At 39.9% G+C, this 25078-nt stretch overlaps 1 protein-coding gene across 7 annotated transcripts in view; it reads left to right on the top strand.

Moving 5' to 3' along the window:
- Window positions 1-24725, top strand: part of Bod1l1 (biorientation of chromosomes in cell division 1 like 1) — a 57041-nt gene extending 32316 nt beyond the window's left edge. For 5 of the 7 annotated variants that reach the window (XM_029545038.1, XM_029545037.1, XM_029545036.1 and 2 more), the window contains 15 exons: window positions 2880-2923; window positions 4212-4272; window positions 5954-6024; window positions 6407-6476; window positions 7911-7990; window positions 12110-12188; window positions 12520-12596; window positions 13394-13469; window positions 13552-13586; window positions 15685-15730; window positions 17162-17211; window positions 17303-17384; window positions 17887-18073; window positions 20550-20690; window positions 23487-24725. In XM_029545038.1, coding sequence (XP_029400898.1) covers window positions 2880-2923; window positions 4212-4272; window positions 5954-6024; window positions 6407-6476; window positions 7911-7990; window positions 12110-12188; window positions 12520-12596; window positions 13394-13469; window positions 13552-13586; window positions 15685-15730; window positions 17162-17211; window positions 17303-17384; window positions 17887-18073; window positions 20550-20690; window positions 23487-23604 — 1217 coding nt within the window. In that variant the 3' untranslated portion in view covers window positions 23605-24725. The remainder of the gene's footprint in view (window positions 1-2879; window positions 2924-4211; window positions 4273-5953; window positions 6025-6406; window positions 6477-7910; window positions 7991-12109; window positions 12189-12519; window positions 12597-13393; window positions 13470-13551; window positions 13587-15684; window positions 15731-17161; window positions 17212-17302; window positions 17385-17886; window positions 18074-20549; window positions 20691-23486) is intronic. The other 2 variants (XM_021210382.2, XM_029545035.1) reach the window with 1 other exon arrangement.
- The last annotated feature ends 353 nt before the right edge of the window (window positions 24726-25078 follow it).

The raw sequence follows: 25078 nt of genomic DNA, 5'->3' as shown, positions 1-25078 counted from the left end.
CTCTCACCTTTTAAAATAGTTCAGAGAAAATTCCTTTTTCTATTTTTTTGTTGTTGTTGTTGTTGTTGTTAAAGATTTGTTTAAAACTTTGTTTATTTGGTGGGTGGGTGTGCACATGATTGTTGGCAGGTGACCTGGGAAGCCAAAGCTGTCAGGTCTCCTGCGACTGAAGTTAGAGGCAGTTGTAAGTCACTTTATATGTGCACTGGGAGTTGAACTTTGATCTTCTGCAAACGCAGCACACTCTCATAACTGCTGAATTCTCCCTTGAGCCCTGTAGTCTTTCATTTTTAACATACCCCCTTTCACATCCAGTTTTATATAGGATTATTGTTTAAATCTGGCATCTCCAAATAATCATGGAAAAAGGAAAACAGGGTGCCAGTGCTTCATTCCCTGTGTGTTTCTCCATGCCCTTGCTGCCCTCCCAGGGCTGCTTTAACCTGTTTGCAAAAACCAGTCATGTGCCCTAAGCACTAGCATGCTGGCTTTTGCCCTAGTAACAGTATAAAACCACTCTTAGCTTGCATCACCTCTTTCAACCTACAACATTCTCTGTTGTCAGCCATAAAACTTTTAAGAGAAAGTCTCAGAATTAGAAAGATTAGGGCAACAGCTTTCAAATGTTTTAGTCTCAAGACCACTGTGTACTCTGGACAGTTATGAAGTACTCCATGACCAAAATATTGTCAGTTTGAATGTAGCATGTCCCCACAGGCTTATAAACTTGGACATTTAGTCTCTAGTTGGTAGTGCTGTTTGGAAAGGTTATAGAGTCTTTAGAAGGCGGAGCCTTACTGAAGGAGAAGGTTTAGATAACCTACCTGTTCCTCATTCTTACTCTGCTTCCTGAGCGTGGAAGCAATGTGACCAGCCACTTTGTGTTCTACCAACATGCCTTCCCTGCCACAGTGGACTGTACACCTCTGGGATTGTAAGCCAGAGTAAACGGCCTTCCTTCTCTGTCAGCATGCTTCATCACAACAATGAGAAAGTAACTAAAACACACATTAAGATGTCATCTGCCCTATGAGTTTGTGATTGTGTTAGAGAGTTTTCAATCGGCCCTGCATCTGCTATGCTCACAGTTAAGTAAAAGGAGAACCAACCGCCAACAGTGGCTGAAAGTGTAATTCAGTTCAGCAGTAAGTATGGCATCTGCCTAGCATGTGGGAAGCCCTTGGTTTTAATCACCAATACCACCACCAACAAAAAAATCTCCAGACAAGATTCACTATAAATCTACGGTATACTTTATTCTTATACTATGATTTTTAAAAAGAAAGGAGAAAAAGATGAAAAAGGCATCTGAGTAGGTGGAAGCAGAAAGGAAGAACTGCCCTGGGCTCAAACAGGCTGAGAACCATTAGGGTAAGGAAATAAGGATGAGAACAATTGAAGCAATAGAAAATGATTTTCTTCTCAGCCATACATTAAGAAGAAAAGAACTGCTCTGTCAGGGTACAGCTGAGTGGTCGATTTTGCCATATCATATAGAAGGCTCTAAGTTCAGTCTTCAGTACCACACTGGGGGAAGTTACTAGAAACTTCTCACTTTTGAGGTTTTAACTTTCTCCTCTCTCCCTTCCTTCCTGTTCCCCCACCCCCTTCTCCAGTGTTAAAGATCTTACAAGGCAAGTGGCACAGCCAGGGTCATTTGGATGGCAAACAACATAAAACCCTACAAATACTACCTTACAGGAAATGTATAGCTCCCAGAGCTGAGATGAGGCAGGGAATATCTGATGCAGGCACAGCCAGTAAAACCTGAATCTCAGCTCTTCTACTCATCCTCCTATAGATCTGCTTTCTCAAGCAGGGCCTTGAGGAAAATGCTTTTGTACTAGTTCAGACCAGAATCCTAAGGAATATGCTAAGCCAAGGGCTGTTTCTGGTATTGAATAGTGTTGCAGAGTCTGGGTTCCTACAGAAGATGCTAGGATGGTAGCAATGATATCTACTGGAGTTAGCTCTTTAAATCATTTCTTCAACAAAACATTAGGCTAGCTTCTATGAGAACCAACTTACATGCCATGAGTAAGGCATGTAAAAATGGATCATTAAGATTCAAGAAATACTACATATAATCCACAACATGACTGCTATCTGGAAAGTTGGGGGAAGGGACATAACTGAGGACCCTTCTGGACAGAAACATCTGAAATGGCCATAGGAGCCTTCTACACAGAAATTCACAGTCCTCAAGACTACACCAAGATGCTGAGTCGTTCATGCAGAAGTTAAATAATCCAAAATATGAATCCATTGGTTAAATGAGTATGGGTTTTTAAATACTGTATAATGTTCACTGTCAAGAAGGAGATGTTTGTGCATTCTCAGTCTTTGGTTCCCATATCTACTTTTAGACTGTTTTACTGTGTTTAGGTACAATTCAATAAGAGATCTATTTACATAGAAGGAGGCTGTTTAAAAGAAAAATGTATATTCTGTCATTGTTGAGAAGAAACAGTAGGCTTTGTACTTCAACTTCCAAAGAATATAAACAGACCATTGTGGTTTGAGGGGAAAGGATCTAACCTTTCATCTGTTGGCATTATTTTTAAATGAGCCAGTGTTAACTGCAGTATAGCAGATAACATTTAAGATCTTCCATCTTTTCCTTAGCTACAGAACATTGAAATGGTTAAATCACTGCAGTGACTTAATGGGCTACAGACATTATTGTAAAATTCCAAGCTGTTTTTCTGGTAATACGCAGAACACAGGTTGTAAAAACTGATTGGTCAGAATTTTACGATTCACAAAAATAGCGGTCACTTGAGATTGTCTTGTTCAACTCCTCTGCTCTGGAAAGCTTTAAATGTGCTGCTCTACATTTCAAACAATGTTGTTTCCTTCTGTCTCATGTTTTTGAACAGCTGAACTACAGATGGAAGCTTTATTGATGAGTGAATCACTAAATGTAAGTAGCTATAATAGTTTGGGTTTTGATGGTGTTTTGTGTTTTTCATTTAAGGATGAGTAGAGAAGATATAACCAGTCTATGAGGAGTTATGTGTACAGGAGGTCATGTGGAAGCATGCTCCCCACTCAAGTTGAGCAGCTTTTACTTGATCTTTTCTACAGTCGCCTACATCCCTGATAAAGAACTCTGAGCTTTCTGGGGTTTATTATAATAGGATTGCAAATTCAACTTTAAGATCTTAAATTTTCTTGTCACTGTAGACAAAATAATTTGAGAGTTAAACTTCACATTAGAAGGCTTGTCTGAATAGACTGAACTGTGATTGCAATAAACACTTTCCCCAGGTGTGAGTCTCGTAATTGCTTTGAATCCTTCAAAATTTTGTTTTTTGTGTTGCCTCAGTTTATCTATAGTATACCTAACACCAGGACTGAACATTTTTATAAAATGCTCACAAATCTCCACTAGCCATGCTTTCCCGTGTCCTAGAAGAAATGGGAGAGCGCTCCTATTGCCAGGCTCTGTGGGGTCAGAGTCCTCAGCACAATTTATTGAACCACCCAGTTCTGTACCTAGATGCTCACAGACTGTGCTGAAAAGAAAGAGCCCTGTAGTGGGGCTCTAATTTACCCTGTAAGTTGAAACCTACAGGACCAGACCATGTGTGCCACCCCTCACTCCAAGTCCCCAGTAGAGTGCAACCTCCAATAGTCATGATGGATGTAAAATGTAGGCCATAAGACTTTGTATAGTTTAAAGTATGATTGCCAAGTAGGTAATTTTATGACAAAAATACGTAAGAGTTTTGTTGTTTGAGATTTTCTAACTTTTTGGAACAGAGTCTTGCTATATAACCTGTTGCTTCATATGTAGGCCAGTTGGCCTCAGCCTTACAGCAATCCTTCTGCCTCAGCCTCCCCAGTGCTAGGGTTGCAGATATGTGCTACACCAAGCTCAAGAGGTTTTATAGCTAAAGAGGAGAACTTGTAAGAGTTCTTTGAGTGAAAGAGAATTCTGAAACATGAACTTTTTTTCTTATTTTGCTTTTTCCAAAATCATTTTAAAGACAAGGAGAATAAACATTAAAGCATGATAACTTAGTAGGTTAGAATTTTTTTCACAAAGCAGACCCTCTGTATCCTTGAGCTTCTGGGTGAGCTGAAGAGAACATGCCCCCTAGTCCTGACAGCATTGCTGTAAACAGCCAGGCATACACATACCTTTGTAACCTGCCTTTAAGTTTATGTGAGACTATCGAGAAACAACACGTTTATTGTATATTTAGGTTGAAAATTCAGAGTCAAGAATCAATGAAGAAATTCACTTTGAATCTCAAAATAAAGAAGGTAAGTTAATGAGTTCTACTGTCGTAACTTTAATGTTCACTATAATTACTACTTCTTTTTTTTTTTTTAAGATTTTATTTATTTATTTATTTATTATATGTAAGTACATTGTAGCTGTCTTCAGACACTCCAGAAGAGGGAGTCAGATCTTGTTACGGATGGTTATGAGCCACCATGTGGTTGCTGGGATTTGAACTCCGGACCTTCGGAAGAGCAGTCGGGTGCTCTTACCCACTGAGCCATCTCACCAGCCCCCTAATTACTACTTCTTGAGAATCTTATATGTACTATGCGCCATTCCTTTTCACAGATGTTCTTAAGTAGTTTATATAATCCAATCAAGTGAACATTAAGCATTGCATTTGTAGTTTTGGGAATAACTGAGAGAGATTGAGTAATTTGGCTATACAGCTAATTGGTATTTGACCTTAACTAACTACAACAACTTTGCCAGCAGCCTCACAGTGGATTCAGTCCAATTTTGGCATAAACTGCAGTCTCATGTGATTTGTATGGTAGAGATATATTAACTTCTCATAGGCTCAGTGTGGTAATAGTTCAGCACATCACATTCATGAGTCGGCTCTTCATATACATCACCTCTGAAGGTTACTAGCTCCAAAAAGAGAATTCTGTTCTCAACCAGCATGTGGAGTTTTGTTGGTTTCTGCTAATTTTGTTAATATCTCATATATGACATAATATTTTAGACAATAGCAAAACAGTGACATTGATTGATAGACAGGTGTATGCCCATCACCTCATTTAGCATACCTTAGAATTTAGTATATTTGTCTTACTCAATTGTTAAAATGTTACAAATGTACTGAGTCCTCATAATAGGACCTTGTTACAGTCTCTTTCTCTTTCAACCCATCCAAAGGGAACCACTATTCTGCATTAATTAGGTATAGTTTTAGTTTCATAAAGATAAGTAGCACATGTTGCTTTGTTTATTGTTTAGGTGAATGTTAACCATGTTTTACAAACCATTTCCACAGTATTTGCCTATTTTGCATATTCTGAGGTTCTGTCCTCTTTATTTTATGTAAGTCTAGTTACTTCATTATAGCAACAGTTAGTATTACATTGTATGATATGGCACAGTTATTTTTTTTTTGTTTTTGTTATGTGTGAATATTGCAACCTTTTTGCAGCTTTTTCTAATTGTAGAGTACTATTTTGCATGTCCTTATTCCTCAAAAACATGAGCAGTGTCCTGTGTGTCCAGATTTACTTGGTTACAAGCACATCATCAGTATACTGAATGCTAGCTTATGTTCAGGCGGCATAGTTGTCACTTAACCCTTGCATTGAGCCTGACCTCATTAGTCTGTGATGCTTGCTGATCTGATGGCTGTGGTGCAGTATGTCATGGGGATTCTTTGGACACCTAACACTGTTTGCCTACAAAGCTGAAGAAAGAAGACCTTGAACTCTGCTGTATAAAATTTAATTTTGTAGCACTGATCTTAATTCACATAACAGTGACAGGCAGTGGAACTTCCCTATCATCCTATTATCCATCAAAAGTTATCTGAACTGTTGCTCACAGTGTCAAGTGTATAGCTGCTATTCAAAGGGATGACTAGACAACTTCCCCTAACAGCTGGATGTTTTAGTTCAGAGATTTACTATTTTTTTTTTAATATGGTTTTAGTTGTTGTATTTACTATTTCAGAAATATGCTGTGGTAGAAAAGGCAGCACGGAAGCTCTGAGCGGTTGCAGTGTTGAAGCAGATCCTGAAGAGGTGTGTTCCCTAGTTCCCTTAAGCACGCATGTGTTATATGTAGGGTTTTCACCTAACATGAAGAAAGGTGGTAGGAAGGTTTTCTTTCTTTTTGTGCTTTTGGATTTTGCTTGGTTATCTGAAAGTTTCATGTATAATTTGGCTGTTTGCCCTCCTCCCAGTTCTACATTTCCTGTACTTACCTTCTCTTCAAGACCAATTGTGCTTCTCAAATACTATTTCTTTATATAAGTTAGGTGGATGTTAGAGTCACTATCATTTGTGCCTGCTTACTGTTGTGACACTTAGGTACTGTGTCCCTAGTATATGGCCAAAGGGCACCCTTCTTTAAATGACTTGATCCAGATCCTGCTACCTGTAACATGCCCATTCTTAATTCCAGGTTGAAGAGGAAGAAAGGCAAATATCTAAAAGAAACAAAAAGCCGGGTTACTCCTCAGAAGAAGAACTAGGTATTCCTATGTGCTTCTGTTTTAGATGTTAGAAAAGTTACATTCATACTTAATAATGTGGGATAAGAAAATAATTCGTGAAGACAGTAACTGTTTATTACTTCATAATGTTTGAGGCTAATTGGAGACACCAATAGGATCTTTTCAGACTTGGATCCAGAAATGAAACTATTTCCTGCAGACAACCCAACTTGTGGACATCTCACAAATCTCTGTAATGGGGACCTATGACCAGGCCAGATGGCAATGTGTGCTGCGATTCTCTTATGGGCACAAAATGGGCAGAGATAATGAGGCTCTTTAGCTGAGGCACATGGAATAATGCCTCTGCTGCATCCTGTTGATAAGATGGCCTATAACAGCCGTGTGATAGAACTTTCTATAAGAGTGGAAATGGTTCATTATTACTGGTTACTGACTACGAGAGGCTATTGGGCATTTGGATATGGTCAGTGTGGATGAAAGGCTGAATTGTTTTTAATTAATATTTTTTCAGTATATTAGGTAGTATGGGGCATAGTAATAAATCTATATATACATAATGACACATCACCATGAAGTTTTCTCTCTTAATGCTGAGTCTGATACCATGGACCCAGAATCTCAGCTTTTTAAGAGACTGAGCAGGAGGACTGGGCCTAGCTGGGCTACAGAGGAGTACTGAAACACATGTTGCCAGTGGCTGTCATGTCAGACATTTCCTAACACAAAGTAGAAATTTATTAAATACAAGTGAATGAACATATAAAAAGAATACATATTTTCTCCTTTGTAATTAGATGCATGTGCTTATTTTGTAGTAGTAAATTGAGTTCATATTTTACATTCAGATACAATTCATTGTACTTTATTTTTAAGTCCAGTTTATCTTCATAATATCTAGTGAATAGAGGGTAAAGCTCTGAGAGGTTTACTTCATTTCCTCAAGCAAACCTGCTCTCAAAGCCCAGGTCTCAGGCTCAAGGCTGTGCCTCTTGGATGGAACTTATTCAAGTAGCCAAAGTTGCATTGTCTCTGGGGCTCTGAACACTCAGCCCTTCCCTAGACTCAGGGTACCCTGTGAGCTTCTTGATTGTTGTTTTGGTTTGGTTTTCGTTTTGAGGCAAGGTCTGAAGATACAGCTGAGACGGTCCCTGAACTCTCAGTGCTCCTGCATCCATTCCTGAGTTCTGGGATGAACTATCCTAGGTTCTCAGAGTTAAGTTATAATGCCCTGATAACATTTGGAAGTTTTGGTGTTTGGTTTGGTTTGGTTTGGTTTTATGCTCCTTTTCTAGCAAGCCAGCAAGTCCCATAACATTCTAAAAATATTTAGAATAACTTTTGGCTTTAGTGTATCATAGACAAAAAAAAGTCTACTGTCCTAAAATAGAAGTGTATTTCAATTTCCATTACTTGTTGTTCTTTCGTGTTTCTGTCCACACTGATTTACAGATGATAGCCCAGATGTCCTGGATTCCAGAACAGAAACAGCACAGAGACAGTATGCTGAGACTGAGCCACATGACACAAAGGTATTTTTCTACTGATTGGTTTTAAGTTTGGAGGTAGCCTAGTTGCATCATTGTGAATACTTGTAATTTTTATTCTGCTACATTATGCTTCTGATAATAATCAGCTTGTTATAAAAGATGTAATATGAAAGTTAAATATAATGCTTGCTTACTATTTTGCTCAATGGCCTTATTTCTCAAGATTTTCAGATGTTTTCTTCTGGCTTGCAGTTTATCATAGAAGTACGTGATAAGTGGTGATGCATATTAACTGTTGATGTGCTGCCTCTGCCCCAAGTCTGGCAGCCCCATGTGGGCTTGTCGCCTTCCCTCTGCTCCCCTTCTTTCTAGTCCCAGATGTCACAGCACACTTCCTGTTGTGTCCTTCTTGAGTGTTCTCTGAGCCATTTCTGAGACTGGCTACTCTTTATCTTCTCAGTCTTGTCCATGTTATTTTTCTCTATGGAATACAAAAGCTGGCTAAAGCAGTTCTCCTTGTGTCCACAAGGACTAGTGAACTAAATTTTAAAAAGGGCTTTTAACAGCCAAAGAAGGAAAAGTAGCGTAGTACGATGAATTTCAATTGAGTTGTGCCTAAGAAAGAATAGACTTTTAACTCATTCCTCATTGCCCTGTTCACAGCTAGGATCATAAGATAATAAGTACTGTAAAAGAAGAGAGAAGCAATTTGAAGAAACTTTATTTCCCCTTGTATTAGTCAGGGTTCTCTAGATTCACAGAACTTATGGATAGTCTCTATATAGTAAAGGAATTTATTGATGACTTACAGTCTGTAGTCCAATTCCCAACAATGGTTCAGTAGTAGCTGTGAATGGAAGTCCAAAGATCTAGCAGATGCTTAGTCCCACACAGCAAACAGGCGAAAGAGCGAGAGAACAACATTCTTCCAATGTCCTTATATGATCTCCAGCAGAAGGTGTAGCCCAGATTAAAGGTGTGTGCCACCACACCTTTAATCCCAGATGACCCTGTCTTAATCTTCTGGAATCCATAGCCACTATGCCTCAAGATCTCCATACCAAGATCCAGATCAGAAACTTCTATCTCCCAACCTCCAGATTAGGGTCACTGGTGATCCTTCCAATTCTGGATTGTAGTTCCTTCCAAATATAGTCAAGTTGACAACCAGGAATAGCCATTATACTCCTCAATTTCATGTAAGCTTTTAAATAATTAATTTATTTAAATCTAATAGCTCAGTGATAGATAGAGCATTTGGTTAGAGTACACAGAACCCTGAGCATCCATAGATAATATGTTCTGTATTTTCAGTGTTTTCCTACACAGAAGCTATGTTCAGAAGCTATTTAATATCCCATTTTACAGTAATAGTGATCTGTAGACTAGGTCAGGGGTGATTTTACCATTCCTAAGACAGTTCATGAAGTAAGGATGTATCACTTTTAGAAGTAATAAAGTCATTGTCAAATTGGTATGGCAAAACTAAAAAAAGATAAAAATTGGATTTAGAAAGACCTCAGGCACTGGAAAAGTGGAAATCATGTCATGAGGAGCTAGTAGAATTCTTGAGGGACCTAGTGCTTGCTCTGAAACAGTCATTCCTAACTGGAAATATATTCTGCTCCAGCCATGAAGACAGCCTGAACAAACACCAGCTAACAAAGGCACGCATCTGTCCTCCCACCATCCTGCACATGAAAAAGCCTAGGGCACATGAAAAGAGTGTAGGTTAGAAGTCACTCTATACATGATCCTGAGTATTAATGAGGACAAAGTACATAGCTTGCTCTTCAGACAGCTGCTAGGCTCTCTCAGGTGGGCAGAGCTTCCATATTCTAAACCCCTGCCCTCCAAGACCAAAAGGATAAAAAGCCACTAGGATATTTAAAAAGTGACAACTGCATTTTAATTCTATTTTTATTTAAAATTATTCTAAAATTCTCTGTGAATATTTAATATAGAAACAGTCCTGGTGTCTTCAATCATAGAGATCTACATTGTCAGTCATGGGCTGCAATTCCATGTCTTGGTACTGGTCATATAAGTGCTTTCAAGGTCCCAGGGAAAGCTGGGTGTTCCACGGGTGAAGGGACTTGAGCAGCATGTGATTAGATTTTCCAGATAATCAGTTAGCCTAGTGTTAATGCAGTGACCTTCCACACTGAATACCTTAGGCCTCCTACAAAGAGAGCAGTCATTGTGTAATCACACACAAATGAAAACTGCCTGAGCTCACACTGCTATTGCTAGGAGAAACAAAAGCTGCTTCTCATCCTCGATACTAGGCAGGAAGAATCTGCCTCAAAGTAGGCCCCAAAACACAAATGCTTGGAAAGACAGAGATGGGCTATGATGCAGATGTTTGCTTTGTTTGATACTTATGTAAGTTCCTGAAAAATGGACCAGCAATATGTGGAGAGAGAGAGAGAGAGAGAGAGAGAGAGAGAGAGAGAGAGAGAGAGAGAGANATCCGGGTATCATATAAGAAAGATGGCCATCATTTGAGGAAGCATTTCCACAACTACCTTTGAAGACTTGGTGGTATTGACTGTGTTCTAGAGATATAGAGAGAGAGAGAGAGAGAGAGAGAGAGAGAGAGAGAGAGAGAGAGAGAGAGAGAAAATTAAGCTTATTTGTTTCCCTAAATATTATTGTTTCTTTATGGTAGAAAACAGTCGACATTATGTCTTCCAGTTTCTAATACAATATATTGCTAGTATCTGTAGTTATGCTACTGTGTAGTAGAACACCAGAACTGGATTTCCTATTACTTAGCAGTCATTGACCTATCAAAAGATATTTTCAAAAATGCATTGGAAGTATATATATATATATATATATATATATATATATATATATATATATATATATATATATATATATATGTTTATAAATGTGTGTATATATTTCTCCAATCTCTTTCCTACTCACCCAGAAACAACTTTTTTAACCCATCAAGTTCAATTTGTACTGCCCATATATTCTTGGATATGAGCCCTTGACCTACTGGGGGTGACAGTTTAAAGAAAACTGACTCTCCCTCACTGGGCAGCTATTATTTGCTAACAGTTCCTCAGCTAGGGTTGGACTTCATACCTACCTTCCCTCTCTGTCCTGGGATTTGATCTGGCCTCAGCTTGCAATATAGGGTTTGTGTCTACTGTCACAGTCACTGTGAGCTTCTATGTGCACTTCCCTGCTCTATCCAAAGGACAATTTTATTGTATTCATCCTCCACTTCTGGCTCTCACAGTATTTCTGCTCCTGTGATGATCTCTGAGCCCTGGGGGAAAGAAATGTAGTATAGGTAGCCCATTTAGGGCTGAGCAGTCAACAGTGTTTTATTTTCTGTACCTTGGCCAGTTGTGGGTCTCTGTGTTACTCTGTATCTACTAAAAAAAGAAGCTACTCTAGTGAGGGTTGAGAGATGCATTTATGGGTATAACACTAAGTCATTAGGAGTCAATTTAATACTGTGTCTATTTAGCAGAAATAGTATGAAACCTGGAAAAACTAGGTTTGCTCGAGTCACAAGTTCTTGGTCCAGCAAATAGTTCCAAGTATGAGTTTCATTTTGCAGAGTGGGACTTTAATCAGAAAGTGGGTGCACCTGTGGGCATGTCTTGCTAGCCTAGTTGTTACTCTAGCTTTCAGGGTTCACTTGACATTTTGAGCACAAAACTTTCTTCAGCTACTGATGAATAATTTACCTGCTAGAGGTTACTCCTCTAAATTCGTTCAACTAAATCCCCAGATATCTTTTTTGACATATTCCCTCTTTCTCATTCCCTATACCCCTCTCCTCTGCCACTCCATAAAGAAATGCAATTTGTAGTATTTCTTCCTTTGGAGTTTCTCTTAAATGGACAAAGTACATTTTGTAGGAAGAAAATAAAACTAAACCTAACCTTGGTATTTTGTATCTTAGTCTGCTTTACTGGTTTTCTGCCTTCAGTTTTTGTTATCTTCTTTTAACAGTTCCAGTAACTGCAATAATGGTTATATTTTTAAAAAACATTTATCAAACTATTCTAAATGTCAAATAGGATTCTAAGTGTCAAATAGGAAATTGTTATTGAGAGGAACTCAGGGAAGTGTGAATGGATACAGAGTTAAATTTGAAAATGAAACCACTGGTCTTGTTCAACTTCTCTACAGGAAGAGAACTCTAGAGATGTGGAGGAATTGTCCTCAGTTACTTCAAAGACAAACAGCAGCACTGGCCTGGAAGACAGAGGTGAGGGTGAGCCCTCTGCGGGATGCCAGGGCCCAGGCCACCCAGCACCACACCTTGCACCAAGCTTCACCTGCTGGAGCATCCTCCTGCCCATTTGCTCCCTCCATATAGCACAGAGCCTTACGCTCACATTTGTAAAGTTGGTGATTATTTTTAAGTTTCATCCTCTTCTCAAAATGTATTCTTAGTTGGGTGTATTGGTTTAATTATGGAAATTATGCAAATGAAGTATGCATGTGTTTATGTGTGTCTGGAATTGAGTTGATATTCTGAAGTATGATGAATGCTTACCTGGTCACCAGCATAGCACTTAGCTCTGCCTTTTCCTCAGATGAATTTAGCAGCAGTGAGGGTACAGGTGAAAAGACTGAGCCAAATGAAGATGATGGCAACATCAAGTCACAGGAGGTGAGAACTGCTTTTCATATATATTCTCTCAAAATAACTTCCAATATGTCATGTGCCTCTTCGTGAGTTTTTCATAAGTACTTTTTGGGCTGTTTTTAATGTAGTAGGACACTTTTAAACAGTATGCTTTATTAATGTCATTCTGATTAATTTTGTTTGCTTGGTAAAACCTATTTATGTCATCATTAGATAGGATCAGTCCAACATTTTGCCAGGGGCAGTGTCAGGTTCCTGGCCTTGCAGCTTATCGCTGCAGAAGGAAATGGGAACAGCTGCAGGAGGGCCCAAGGAGACCTAGCTCGGTGAGGCACAGTTGTGGCTTCCAGGAGGTTGCAGCTTCTCCATGCCAGCCATGTCTGCCCATTCAAGTTGACAGTTAGCTTCTGCAACAGAGAATGATAGTGGCCTGAGACAGACCTCTAAATCCCAAAGCAGCCATTGCTAGTTTACCAACTCTTTAATGGTTTCTTGTGAGAAATTTACTAGATTTTTTTGTTTTGTTTTTGGTAGGAGATAGCATTTGATCACAAGTAGCTTAAACTGAACCCCAGATGTAGTTCTTGTCTGGGACAACACTCGCTAAGCATTTGTTTCTTGTGTGGGACTCTGGATTCATAGGACTGTCAGTACTCAGTAAGCAAGGGGCCTACCTACTTAGAGTAAGAAGAAATACAACTCTTAACATTGCACCTAAGCTGGGCTTCATTCCTATTATTAAGGGAGCGCTGAATTGATTCAACAGAGAGTGAATTATTCTTTTATTGATGGGGAATTTTTTTCCCTCATTTCCCTCTTAGGATGATCAGCCAATAATTATTAAAAGGAGAAGAGGAAGGCCTCGCAAATACCCTGCAGAAACAGCCTTTAAGTCAAGTAGGTATTAGGCACATCTTCAAGTTATACACAAGAGCTTTCTAAATTGATCTTCTAAGTAAATTTTACTTTATCTTTTTAGTAGAAGACTCCAAAACAGAGACTGACATTACCACTGTAAGTAATTATAAGAGATGGGAAAAGAAATATTCAAATATTTGCTCTTGGCCTGTGAACAGCTTGTGTTGTAAACTACTTTGTATTGTTTAAATACTTCAAAAGACTTTCTTAAAATGTGGCTACCCACTCAGATAATGCCTCGATTCGTAGTATTTTCCTATGGACAGTTCTGATAGCTGTTCGTGAGCTGATCCCATCCATCCCTAGGAGTACAGTTGTCTAAAGTTAAAGAGCCTTGGTTAAGATACAGAAAGAAATTAACTGTTTTATGTGATTTAAAGTGGAAATTTTTCAAGGGAAGCTACTTAGGGCTTTTGCTGCCTTATGATTTTCTCTTGAATTGTGTTTGTACTCAGTATGCACTAATTTTAGTGCAGGGGACCCATCATTGCCCTTTGTGTGGGTGTGGGTATAGTATGTGTACGAGTTCATGTGGGAGCACACATGTGTGAATGTACACATGAAAGCCAGAGGCCAATATCAGATGTCTTCCTTTTAACTCTCCATCTTGGTTTTTGAAGCAGGGTCTCTCAGTTAACCTGTAATTCATGATGTAAACAGTTTGGCTGACCAGTGGAATCCACCCATCTCTCCCACCAACTCTTGGTTACAAATGTGCATTTCTGCACTGTCTTACTCAGGGTTTCTAGTCCTGACCAAACATCATGACCAAGAAGCAAGTTGGGGAGGAAAGGGTTTATTCAGCTTACACTTCCACACTGCTGTTCATCACCAAGGAAGTCAGGACTAGAACTCAAGCAGGTCAGGAAGCAGGAGCTGATGCAGAGGCCATGGAGAGATGTTCTTTACTGGCTTGCTTCCCCTGGCTTACTCAGCCTGCTCTCTTATAGAACCCAAGACTACCAGCCCAGGGGTGGCACCACCCACAAGGGGCTCTTCCCTCCATTGATCACTAATTGAGAAAATATCCCACAGCTGGATCTCATGGAGGCATTTCCCCAACCAAAGCTCCTTTCTCTGTGGTAGCTCCAGCCTGTGTCAAGTTGACACAAAGCTAGCCAGTCCATACACCTGGCTTTTTACATGGGTGGGAGGATCTCAACAGAGACGTTCGTATTTATGGAGCAGGCACATTATTTTTTTTTTTTTTAAATTGAGTGTCTTTTTTAAAGATTTTTTTTTTTAAATTTATTATATGTAAGTACACTGTAGCTGTCTTCAGACACTCCAGAAGATCTTGTTGCAGATGGCTGTGAGCCACCATGTGGTTGCTGGGATTTGAACCCCGGACCTTCGGAAGAGCAGTCGGGTGCTCTTACCCACTGAGCCATCTCACCAGCCCTTTTTTTATTTCCTTATTTTTTTTTATTTTTTTTTTTGTTTTTTTTGTTTTTTTTTGCTTGTTTGTTTTTTTTTTTTTTTTTTCGAGACAGGGTTTCTCTGTGTAGCCCTGGCTGTCCTGGAACTCACTCTTAGACCAGGCTGGCCTTGAACTCAGAAATCCGCCTGCCTCTGCCTCCCAAGTGCTGGGATTAAAGGCGTGCGCCACCAGGCCCGGCTGAGCAGGCACATTATTAACTCAGCCATTTCCCAGTACTGCTACTTTATCTCTTTGACTCTGGAGTCCTACGCAGTGAAATCATTATATGAGGATTTCATTCCATGTACTTCAATGGCAATGAGCAGTGGCTTAGAAAACATCACTTTTGATTTAGATATTAGCTTTGCCACATACTCCCAGACCTGTGACTCGTAATCATGGAATCCTCCACTTCCTTGGATTGTGAAATAGTACAGTACTGTAGCACCAGAGTGCTTCTCATAGTACTATAAGGCTGCAGAAGCAGAGAACCACATGTGAAATAGCTGACTGACCCCAGGGAAAGCGACAACTTTGAACCTAATTCACCACTGTGGCATTCATTCTCCAGAGATGTACCAAGGTGGTCAGGAAGAGTCATGTGTTAGAGATTGGTCAGAAGCATGAGCATCCACACTTGCTAGCTCTGTTTCACTAGCCACAGGAAATAGATCCCCATTATTCTGATTATGTAATAAAGACCTTAAAATGTACTGGTTGTCTTACTGTATGATAATGACAAACTGTTCTTATTTTTTGCTCATTTAAACTTAGGTAGAGCAATCTTCACCTAGTGGCAAACTAAAAGTCAGTCAAGCAGGTATGTTCCAAGCATCCCTCTGCCTGTGGTCTAAGGAGGGGCTGTTGTACAGTTCATTTGCAAGAACTTTTAAGAGTGGTTTTCTAAATAAGATGTTTTTCCTACTTAAGCAGGGAACCTAGCCTAGCTGCTGAGGAAGATTTTGCAATTTTGTTGTTTCTCAATGAAATAAGTTGACTTTTGGTTTAAAAGGAAAGTTATATATACTTACTGTTTTTTCTTTAGTCTGCAGTTGAGTCTTGGACACTGTCATTGCAGGACAAGGCAGTAGAAAGGAAAATAGTGAAGGCTGGAGATAAATGTAGCCCAGTATTGAAGCTGTGGTGTGCTGCGTTCGCTAAGATAAGACAGAACAGGTAGCTCTTTGGAGCACTGTCACTATGAAGGCAGTACGGTACTGTTACTGTGTTGCTCATGGCAGCAACCTACTGAGCTCAGAGTAGTGATCATTTGTAAGAGAAACTGTGCACCTTACAGACTGAGATCGTAAAAGATAGAATTATTTCAAGTATTTTGTCCTCATTCCAAAGAGAGAGAAAATTCCAAAATGTTAATAATGGTTGCCCCTGGATAGGAGGCTAATAGAAGTATTACTTATTATTTTGTCTGTCTTTTCCAGATTTTTAAGTTTGTACATTTTAATCTCATAGCTTAAGGATTTTTAAACGAAAGAAAGCACTATCAGTGGGTTTAAAGGATTGACAGTATGCAGAAAAGATGACTGTGACAGTGTTTGTGTAAATAGGTAACACAGTCAGTTTGGGAATCATGCAGTCCGCCCGTTGAGATACAGCAAGTACGGAAGCCATGTACAGTGTTTGCATTGCACACCTAATTATACGAGCTTTCCATTCTGCGTCAGGGTTTTTCTTGTCTCTTGGTAAACTAAGGTTGTCTTGTTGTTTTGGTTTGGGTTTTTTGTTTGCTTTGGGAAGGTGGGCTTTTATTTTTGTTAAGGGAGGAAGAAGGCTTCTGCTTCAGTATGGTTTTTAACCTGATTTTATTATAGTATTCTAAATTTAGAATACTGAATCTAGACAATAAGAAATCTTTATACATTGAACGAACTTTAAAGAATCTGTCTGCCTTCTTCAAGACAGGGTCTCCTATCAGCTTCCAATCGCCCATTGGGTAGACAGGCTGGCCCTGAGCCATGGCATCCCCCACTCCTCACCAGTGTGTTCTAGGGTTCTGAACTTTCAGATAGGCCCTCGTACTTTCAAGGCAGGCACTTTGTGACTGAGCTACCTTCTATGTTTGTATGTAGTCACCTACCTAAGAGTTTTTATTATGGTGTTTCTGATATTCCCAAATCTGGGGGAAATTTTCCTAAATAATGAATCATATAATAGTGTATTAACATTGGGATGATGACAGATAACAGACTAGACCTACTGTGGGAATTTAATTTCTGGTTTGCTTTTTTTAAAGATGAGTCCAATAAAGAAATAGCCAACCTACAAGAAAAAAGTGCAAGCAATGTAAGTGCTAGTTTATCAAATGTATCTTCTATAAATAAAGCTGATAATGCCCAGCTAACCACCCTTTCAACTTTAATGCTGCTGCTTCTAGGACGATAGTGAAGAAAAAGCAGCGAGTGTGCATCTGAGAGGAAGAAAGTCCAAACGCTCACTGACTTCATCAGATGATGCTGGTATGAGTCTGGCACACTCTTTTCCCTCCCTGTCTCTCTTTAGAAAACAGCAGGCCAACTTAAAACAAACAGAGGAAAAAAAAACAAACCAAGAAACACATACATCTGTATATTGTTAATTAGAGTCTTATTTCAGAGTCACACTTTTTAACCAATCTTTTTTGGATGAAGAAAAATCCAGCTGGGTGCAGCTAGAATAAATGTTTCATAAATGTGTGTGAAATGGCTCTAATCCCTGCCAGAAATGGCACATCCCAGATGCTTTTCTGAGCACATGTGAATTTTTGCAAATGCTGGCTGTGAACTGCATAAGTAAACTATCCCAAATGTGTTTGAGATTAAGCTAAACAGTTGTGAACTGCAAGGACTGAAACCAAAAGGAAGTGGAAAACCACTTCTTCTGCTTCCAAGTTGCTAATATCCTAAGTTCTACTCCGTGGCTGTCCTTTGGAAGTGTCTTTGGGAATTGTGTAGTCCAGGTGTTACCCTTCTGTCTGAACAGAATCCTCAGAGCCAGAAAGAAAACGCCAGAAATCGCTGTCTGAAACATCGGAGGACAAAAAAGATGAGGAGTCTGATGAGGAAGAGGAAGAAGAGGAAGAGGAAGAGGAGGAGGAGGAGGAGGAGAAGGAGGAGGAGGAGCCCTTGGGAGCCACCACAAGATCAGCCACCAGATCAGAGGCACAGAGGTAATGGGCACAACCAGGAGCCTCCAGAGGCCTTCGGCAGCTACTCTGTCTAGAAGCAGCTCTTGGTGTCACAGGACTCTCTCAAAGCCGTATTCTTTCCATGTTCTCGTCTTGACTGTCTCAACTCAGAGAGAATGTTTTTCTGTCTCAGTTGCTGGGGTTACTTCAGAGTCTTTGACTGATGTTTGATGAAATTAGTCAGCTCTCTCCAGACAGTTTTTAAGCATCTACTATCAGACAGTGTGTGCTGAGAACCATGAAGGAACCCAGAGACCCCCACACAGATATCAGCTGTGCTGACCCTGATGAACATGTTCCCCCCAAAGTATGTGCTCTCAAATCCTGACAGAGGTACAAAACCTTCTGGGGGAAAACTGGATATGTGGTCAAATGGGTTTGAAGAAGTCATGAGTTCTCTGCTTCTTCTAAGTCATGAAGAAATATGTGAAATCAAATGAAGTATTTTAGGTTTGACAATGTTCTGAAGGAAGGAAGCTGGCTGTATATTTAGCCAGATATACAGCCAGAGTCCTCCCCAGACCCTCCATGTTGGTGTACCTGTTACATCAGCAATGTCCCTTCTCCACTGAACAGTTAGAGACAGTGTGTGTGGTGCTGCACAGATCTCCCTAGTATTCACCAGTCTTCTCCATTTTCAGTGTCATTCATACACCGTGGGTCTTGGCATAATCTTCTATAATTTCATTCTCCAAAATGAAAATAAAAGGACTGAAATGTTTATTTTGAAAGTTTTGCCAGGCGTGGTGGCGCACGCCTTTAATCCCAGCATTTGGGAGGCAGAGGCAGGCAGATTTCTGAGTTTGAGGCCAGCCTGGTCTACAGAGTGAGTTCCAGGACAGCCAGGGCTACACAGAGAAACCCTGTCTCGAAAAACCAAAAAAATAAAATAAAAAATAAAGTAAGTCTTACCATTAACACCTGTCACCATAGAATAATAGTAATGTAGTATCATGTTTATAAGATTTAAAATCAACTCATTTCTAAACCCTCCAAACATAGACATTATTAGCCTCTGGTGACAGGGTTTGATTTCTCAAAAGATTAAGATTTAAAATACAAAAGATAAAATCAAGGAGCTTTCATGAGTAAAGTTAAAATGGTGTGATGTTTGGGCTTTTGGAAGAGAGGGGTTGGAAAGGAGCAATGGGTGATAGGAATAAAGTGACTGAGCCATGAGCCCTTTTGAGAGAAAGTGAGCATGTCCTATGGGTGCACCACTAGGACCTTATGTACTGAGTGACTCTTATGCTGAAAATCCTGGGACTCCTTCAGTGTAGTGGGACTCAACTACAGAAAGTTCATTAGACTTTCTGTCTTCCAGAGAATATCTAAAAGTTATCAGCAGGCTTGCCTTTCAAAATAATAGCCAAAGTTTATTATATACATGTATGGCATCATTTATGATAAGGAAAATACATTTTTTAAAGAGTAAGTCATTTAATATATAGGTTAATGGTCATTTGAGTTACCAGTATTGTCAAATTCTTTAGGAATGTTTGATTTATTCACAGACTCTTTTCTGTTTGGTTTAAATTTCTTGGCATTGGTTGGTTGGTCCCAGGGCTCTGGTTTCTTCATGGTTTCCCAGGTCCTCAGGGTCAGATGTATGCTTTGTGATCCTCTTGTATTGCTAACCTTGGGTGCCTGAGCCACAGCACCTCCTCTGTATCGGTTATATTCTTGTGCATACTGCAAGGGCAGACAAACCTCTGCTTCCCTGGCCTTCTCTTCCTGTGCACTATAGATGCTAGCCTCCCTATGACTTCTGTATGTTTAAAGTTCTACTCTTGGGACCTCATAATAATTCCCGTAAGTATTTGAGGGCAGTTTCCAGGCCTTCTTCTTGTCCTGAGCTTCCTTGACATCTCATCAGTGTCTGCTCTCTAATCTATATCTTCTCTAAGAAACAAATGTTCCACACCAGGTGTGGACCAAAACTCCAGAAGGGTTGTTCTGCTGATCTTACCGATACGATACTCAGTATGCATCTGAACGGGAATTACTTCAAATTGAATTGCATACATACTGTATACTAAATAAGTCCTTTTCTCCCTTTTCTCTGGAAAGTCAGCTTCTCCCTTAATCTGATTTCTTTCTTGTATAACTAACTACTTGGAGCATTTAGTGCTGTGAGTGATGCCCTCAGTGACCTTAGCCTCTTGCTCTGTTTGATGAGCTCTTTGCTAGCCTTGTCAGCCATTACATTTGCTATTTTTCAGAGTCATCTTCTTGATTGTGGTAAAATATGCACAGGAAAAGCAAAGACAGTTTCCTGGAGGTAGAATTTAGTCCTGTCTGACACCAATTTACTAGCAATGATCAAGATACCCAGCCCCTTTGATCCTGTGAGTCTCCATATCTGTCTTGCCCAGGCAAAATCTCTCCCTTTTTAGTAGCGCCCCGGACTAGAGAATCTAGTGCTACCATTGCCCAGTGTCTCTATAATGTGTTTCAGAAAGAATCATAGCAAGCCATCTACACGTGCAACATCCAAACTTGGCATCCCAGAAACAATTTCTCCTAGAAATCGCCTAAAGTTAGCAAAAGAGAAGTTATCTACCAACGAAAAAGTTAGTAAATCTCCCCCATTAGGAAGGTAAGTCCCTGCCTGCCCTTTAAGTTGTTTAACTCCCAAGTAATGCTTTTCCTATTTTCTTAAGGATGTCTGTTTTACCAAATAGCTGTCTTGGGGGATCATGGGTTTCCAGAAATAGGAAGGCTTAAAAATGAAAGTGTCTTTAGTTGCTTTGCCATGTGGCCCAGCCACACAGAGTTGTCCTTGACTCTTGTGAACCTTATTAGCCAACTCTCATGTCCAAAGATGGAAGTCAGGCATGTTTCTTCCCAAGTGATTGCATGTCTGAGTGCATAGTTCAGTCTGTACAATGTGGTGAAGCATGTCACAGCTTAGAGTCACTTCTGGTTTAAACTGTTGTAGAGGTGACAAAACAAAAGCATTTTCAAACAGGTACCTGCACTTGCACCTTCCACCACAGCTGGGTTCACCTCTGCTTCCCATGGTCCTCCTCCTTTGCCTCTTCTGTGCTTAGGCAGTGGGTGCTCTCTGCCTGTCTCGGTGAGACAGGTCCTTCCTTTCTTTAAGTCCTCTCCTTCAGGGCCTCCTATCTGCTACAGCCTGTTCTCATCTCCTTCCTACTGTATCTGTAGTCAGCACTAAACAGTTAGGAATGGCAGGTGGCAGTGGTGTAGGTAGCCTCATGTTCTTCTCCCCCTGAACTGTTAAGTTTCTTCCTTGAGGTTGGGAACTTGTCTTCCTCTTTGTGTATGGTAACATTCATAAACAAAAGGTGATTCAACAAATATAAAGACTGTTTATGCATACTCTTACAGTGTTTGATCCTAATAGACACTGTGGTGTGCCTTAGGAAGGAAGGAAATTCTCTTATTTCATCCTCATTGGATGAGATGAAGTATTTATCCTAATTTTCTATGTGAGTGTCAGACTATGGATACATGTTTCTCAGAATTAAATGTGCAGAGGAATTACATGGTGGAGGTTCCAGTTGTGACTGTTGAGAGTTGGGCCTGGTCAGCCGGCAAGCTTCCACAAGAGGAGAGAAGGAGCCTGACTCAGGCTTCTGCTTCCTGCTAACAGCCCACAGCACAGCACTGGCTCCTGTCGCACAGCAGCTCTGCACTGAGTTAGAGCTCTGTGTGGCCAGTGGCTTCCCATGACACCGCTTGGGATGAATTATTAACAGACATCTCAGCCATTCTCAGCTCATTCTTAGGTAACCTATAAGAACCATATCGTCTGCAACACCGTCCAACTCAGTGTGTTTGCTTTTACTTTCAGAGGAGTAGTAAGCATCCTTTGTAGCAAAAAAATGCATTTCTCTGTATCCTGAAGCTTTAGTGTGCCAGTCCTTTAATTTATCAATAAAACATTGTCTGCATGTTTACCATATGACAAGCAGATATTAGAAATATTGCCAGATAACATGTCTAATCTTTGCAACTGCCCAGAGAACTGTCTTTTTTAATGATGTGTTTAGAACTTTCAAACTTTTGATAGTTATATGTTTCACAATACAACTGGTGCTCACATTCACACTACCGTAACAGACAAAGCACTCACTAGTAAACTAAATAGGTATGGTGACATGGCATTTTCTGTCATCTTCTGTTACCATGTTGCTGAAAGTATTGACTATAATCTACAGTCTGAAAAGGCACAGCAGATAAGTTCTAGTGGCTAGTGCTGTGTTAAAAGTCTAAAGCACTGTGTAGTTCCTAGGAAGGAAGCTGTTTGCTCTTCTGGAAGGCTTTTCACGAGAGGGCTTTTGAACTGAAGTTGAAAAAAAAAAAAAAATGGTCAGATGGATCATATAGGATGACTAGAAAAAAAAGAAAGAAAGAGAATTGAACGTGTGGCACAGTTGGTAGAGTGCTTCCCTAGAAGTCCCAGGTTGAATCCCTGGCACTGCATAAACTGGACATGATGGTGGGTGCATGTAACATCACTTAGGAAGTGGAAGATCAGAAGTTCCAACTTGTCATGTGCTACATAGAGAGTTCAAGGCTTGCCTAGGCTAACTACATGACACTCAAAAAGGATTAAAAAGAAGAAAATCACTAGTTAAACGTGGACACTGATGATATTGTTTGTTTGAACATAGCAGTGCTTAGACAGCATTGCAGTCCAGAGTGCTGAAAGGAGAGGGCTGGTTGTGTAAACACATGCACTGTCGTCTGATTGTTTTGTCCTAGAACAGTGGTTCTCTACCTGTGGGTTGCAGTTCCTTTGAAGGTCATACATATCAGGTGTTTACATTATGATTCATGACAGAAGCAAAATTACAGGAAGTAGCAACTAAATAATTTTTATAGTCAGGAGTCGCCACACCATGAGGAACTGTATTAAAGGGTCTCAGCATTAGGAAGGCTGAGAAGCACTGGGAAGCAGAAGAGAGCCAACAAAAACGATATATGTCTGAGGATGGTGACATGGTTGAATCAGTTACTGTGCTTCTCTAAACCTTTTCCTACTGTGCAAGCTGGCTTCCCTAATACTGCCCTGAAACATGATTTGACTGTCAGATGCTGGGTTACACTCCTGCTATGTTTGTGCTAGTTGTTTGCAGTGGGTCTGTGTGTGGTTCAGTAGAAAGGACGTGTAGGAAAGGATGCTAACAAGGCCAACGTCAGTATTTCAGGGCAGCAGGTCTGGCACAGTGCAGGCCTCTGGGTGCTTCCTCCAGAGCACTGGCTGCTCTGTTCAAGGTTGCTGGTGAAGAACCAGATGTTTCAGAACTTGTGGTATTAAAGACTATGGGGGTTTCCCTCCTGGGTACTGTGTTAAAGACTCCCAAGTTGTTTGAAGCAGCTGATTTTTAACTCTCCTCATTACCTTGACTTTTGCTCAATACAGATCAAAGGCACAGCTCTCCCCTTCTGTCAAGCGCAAGAGAGAAGTCAGCCCTCCTGGAGCTCGAACGAGAGGCCAGCAGAAAGTAGATGAAAACCCTCTGAAAAAGGCAAAGCGGTAATGCTGGCTCTAGCTTTCTGACTAACAACCCAGTGGAAAGAAAATGGACAAGCCTTGCCCCATGGCCTTTTTGTTTTTTTAAAACAAGAAAAGGATCTGCATGTGCTGTAAGTTCCTAGGTGCGAGCTTGTTCATTTTCTGTTTTAAACAGCTTTATAAACCATTGTTCATGGACGGTATTATGTACATTCACTTCAGATAAAGGAAGATAAGTTTACTTTGTATCTGAACTCAGCAAAGTAGGTGTATATTTGAACAGCAGAAACTGGGGTTTCCAATGTGACACATGAAGAATGCAATCCTTCCAGCCCATCAGACACCAGGCTGCCCGTGGGGATCTGTGTATAATATATAAACATGTAAAAACAGGCTGTATTTTACTCAATGTATGATGCTAATCAATGAACACTTTATTTATTTTACAGAGAAATCTTATCTGTGAACTTTACTATATATCTGTTTATTTTATTTTATTAATTTTTTTTTTAATAAAAAGAGGGTTTTAAATGCTATGCAGTCATTAGTAGAAGAGTTCTAGGACTCCGAGTGCTCTGTAACTATCAGCATATAGCCTGGCAGGAGACAGAAATTCACGCATGCATCCGAGTAAAGTAGGTTAGCTGAAGAATGGACTCTGCTGCTTCCGTCCAAGGCCGCGACTGATTGGCTTTCAATTACCCTTGCCCCTGTGGCTCTACCTGCCAGCCCCGTTAATGTAAGTTACCTGGTCAGGTAAACCCACATCCTTCACTGCAGGCGGCACCCTCTGTGGGTTCATTCTTTTCATCTGTGTTCACCCCAAGCTTCAGCCACCACCTCCATACTGTCCGTTCAGTGAAGAGAAGTGCTTGAAGATTTGATTGCTCCAGGCTCTTCAGCTTCAGGATGTCATGTTGTTTTATACAGTTCTTTCAGGATAGAAACTGGTTTTATAGCCAGATTCTTTTTTAAACATGATTTAACTCCCGTAATGAACAAACTGTCTGACTTAAGTTTTTCATAAAATAACGTTTTCTTAAGATTGGATCTGTTTCTTGCAATGATATGATGAGTTGCCAAATGATTGAAATTTTAAATGCTCTGTTCATACTCTTGTTTTATAATTAAAATTTACGTTCATTATGTGTAGGTTTTTATTGTTTGGGGTTATGATTTTTTTGTCTTTTTTTCATTGTCTTTTTTTTAATTTAGTTTTATTTTATTGTTTTGACTCTTGTAAGGTGGATATTCTTGTCATTTTGCATTGTTTCTTACTGAAATTTTATATATAAATTATAAAATGTTTCCCTAAAACTTGAGTGACAAGAATTTTTTTTCCCCATGTCTTAAAAGCCAGTGCAGTTAGAAGTGAGACTGAATCCCAATAATCCTGTTTGCTAGAATAGCAGTGCTAAGTTGAGTGGTTCATTACTGGTGCACACCTGAACACAATCTCATTGTGAAGCCATAGAGGTTGAATTTTATCTGTGAGGAAA

The sequence above is a fragment of the Mus pahari genome, chromosome 13 (genome assembly GCF_900095145.1).
Source record: "Mus pahari chromosome 13, PAHARI_EIJ_v1.1, whole genome shotgun sequence".
Lineage (NCBI taxonomy): Eukaryota > Metazoa > Chordata > Mammalia > Rodentia > Muridae > Mus > Mus pahari.
Note: the sequence above shows the minus strand (reverse complement) of the source record. Positions and strands in the feature narration are given on the sequence as shown.